This window comes from Limulus polyphemus, unplaced genomic scaffold (genome assembly GCF_000517525.1).
Source record: "Limulus polyphemus unplaced genomic scaffold, Limulus_polyphemus-2.1.2 Scaffold3958, whole genome shotgun sequence".
NCBI classification, from domain to species: Eukaryota; Metazoa; Arthropoda; class Merostomata; order Xiphosura; family Limulidae; genus Limulus; species Limulus polyphemus.
In genome coordinates, this window is record NW_013669568.1 from 102,732 (window position 1) to 103,926 (window position 1,195).

The following is a 1,195-nucleotide window of genomic DNA, read 5'->3' on the forward strand; positions in this document are numbered from 1 at the left end:
TGTTGTGGATAACATGCACTGTGTAGTGATCACATTCGATACATGTGGTGGCTAACATGAACTGTGCATGATCACATTCGATACATGTGGTGGCTAACATGAACTGTGCAGTGTTCACATTCGACACATGTTGTGGATAACATGAACTGTGCAGTGATCACATTTGATACATGTGGGGGCTAACATAAACTGTGCAGTGATCACATTCAATACATGTTGTGGCTAACATGAACTGTGCATGATCACATTCGATACATGTGGTGGCTAACATGAACTGTGCAGTAATCACAGTCGATACATGAGAAGAATAACATGAAACACTAGTTAAACAGTTTTTAATTATGTACCAGTTTAACGTTGAATATTATCTATGATTTTTACTATAATTAGATTTTATCTGCTTTGTAAAAAAAATAAATAAAATAGCAAACTCACTCCTATGATGGCGTTCAATTCTGTCATGGTGACTTGCTTAGCTCTGTCAACGGCTGCAGCTACTTGCTGTTGATGCTGACGGAAAATTAAATTAGTATCAACCAAATTTTATTTCATAATGATAAGACAGAAACAACCCCAATACTTTTTACCAATAATGAAATTTTTAATTACAATATTTTTACCAATAACAAAAGCTCTATTTACAGTAGTTTTTACCAATAACAAAAGCTCTATTTACAGTAGTTTTTACCAATAACAAAAGCTCTATTTACAGTAGTTTTTACCAATAATTAAAAGAACATTTTCAACGTGGAAATATTCCTCACTCATTGCTGTGTGTAATTTTATGTATGCAATATAAGCTGTGGATTTTTTTATGTACACGTAACAATAAGTTATATTTCTTTTCGTCTGTGAACATAAAAAAGTTCTGTTTTTCCCCCATTTGTATCTCATGTTATTTTACATCCCTTACATTACAGTGGTTGATAATTAGAATGCTTTATTAAGTGATACTTTTCAGTCACGTGGCTTATAGCATTAGAAATTAGATTAATCTATTGAATAGTTTAATCGGTCTAATTTATTCTGGAAAAATGTTGAATAAAACCGAATTTTTGTTTGTTTGTAATTAAGCACAAAGCTACACAATGGGCTATCTGTGCTCTGACCACCACGGGTATCGAAACCCGGATTCTAGCGTTGTAAGTCCCCAGACATACCGCTGTGCCACTGGGAAGGGGGGGGCATAAAACCG

General features: G+C 34.1%; 1 protein-coding gene across 1 annotated transcript in view; it reads right to left on the reverse strand.

Moving 5' to 3' along the window:
* LOC106470352 (protein groucho-1-like) overlaps nucleotides 1-1,195 on the reverse strand; it is a gene marked incomplete at its 5' end in the record, with an annotated part of 56,017 nt that overhangs the window by 50,641 nt on the left and 4,181 nt on the right. Inside the window, one exon of the mRNA XM_013930904.2 lies at nucleotides 436-510. Within this exon, the coding sequence (XP_013786358.2) occupies nucleotides 436-510 (75 nt within the window). The remainder of the gene's footprint in view (nucleotides 1-435; nucleotides 511-1,195) is intronic.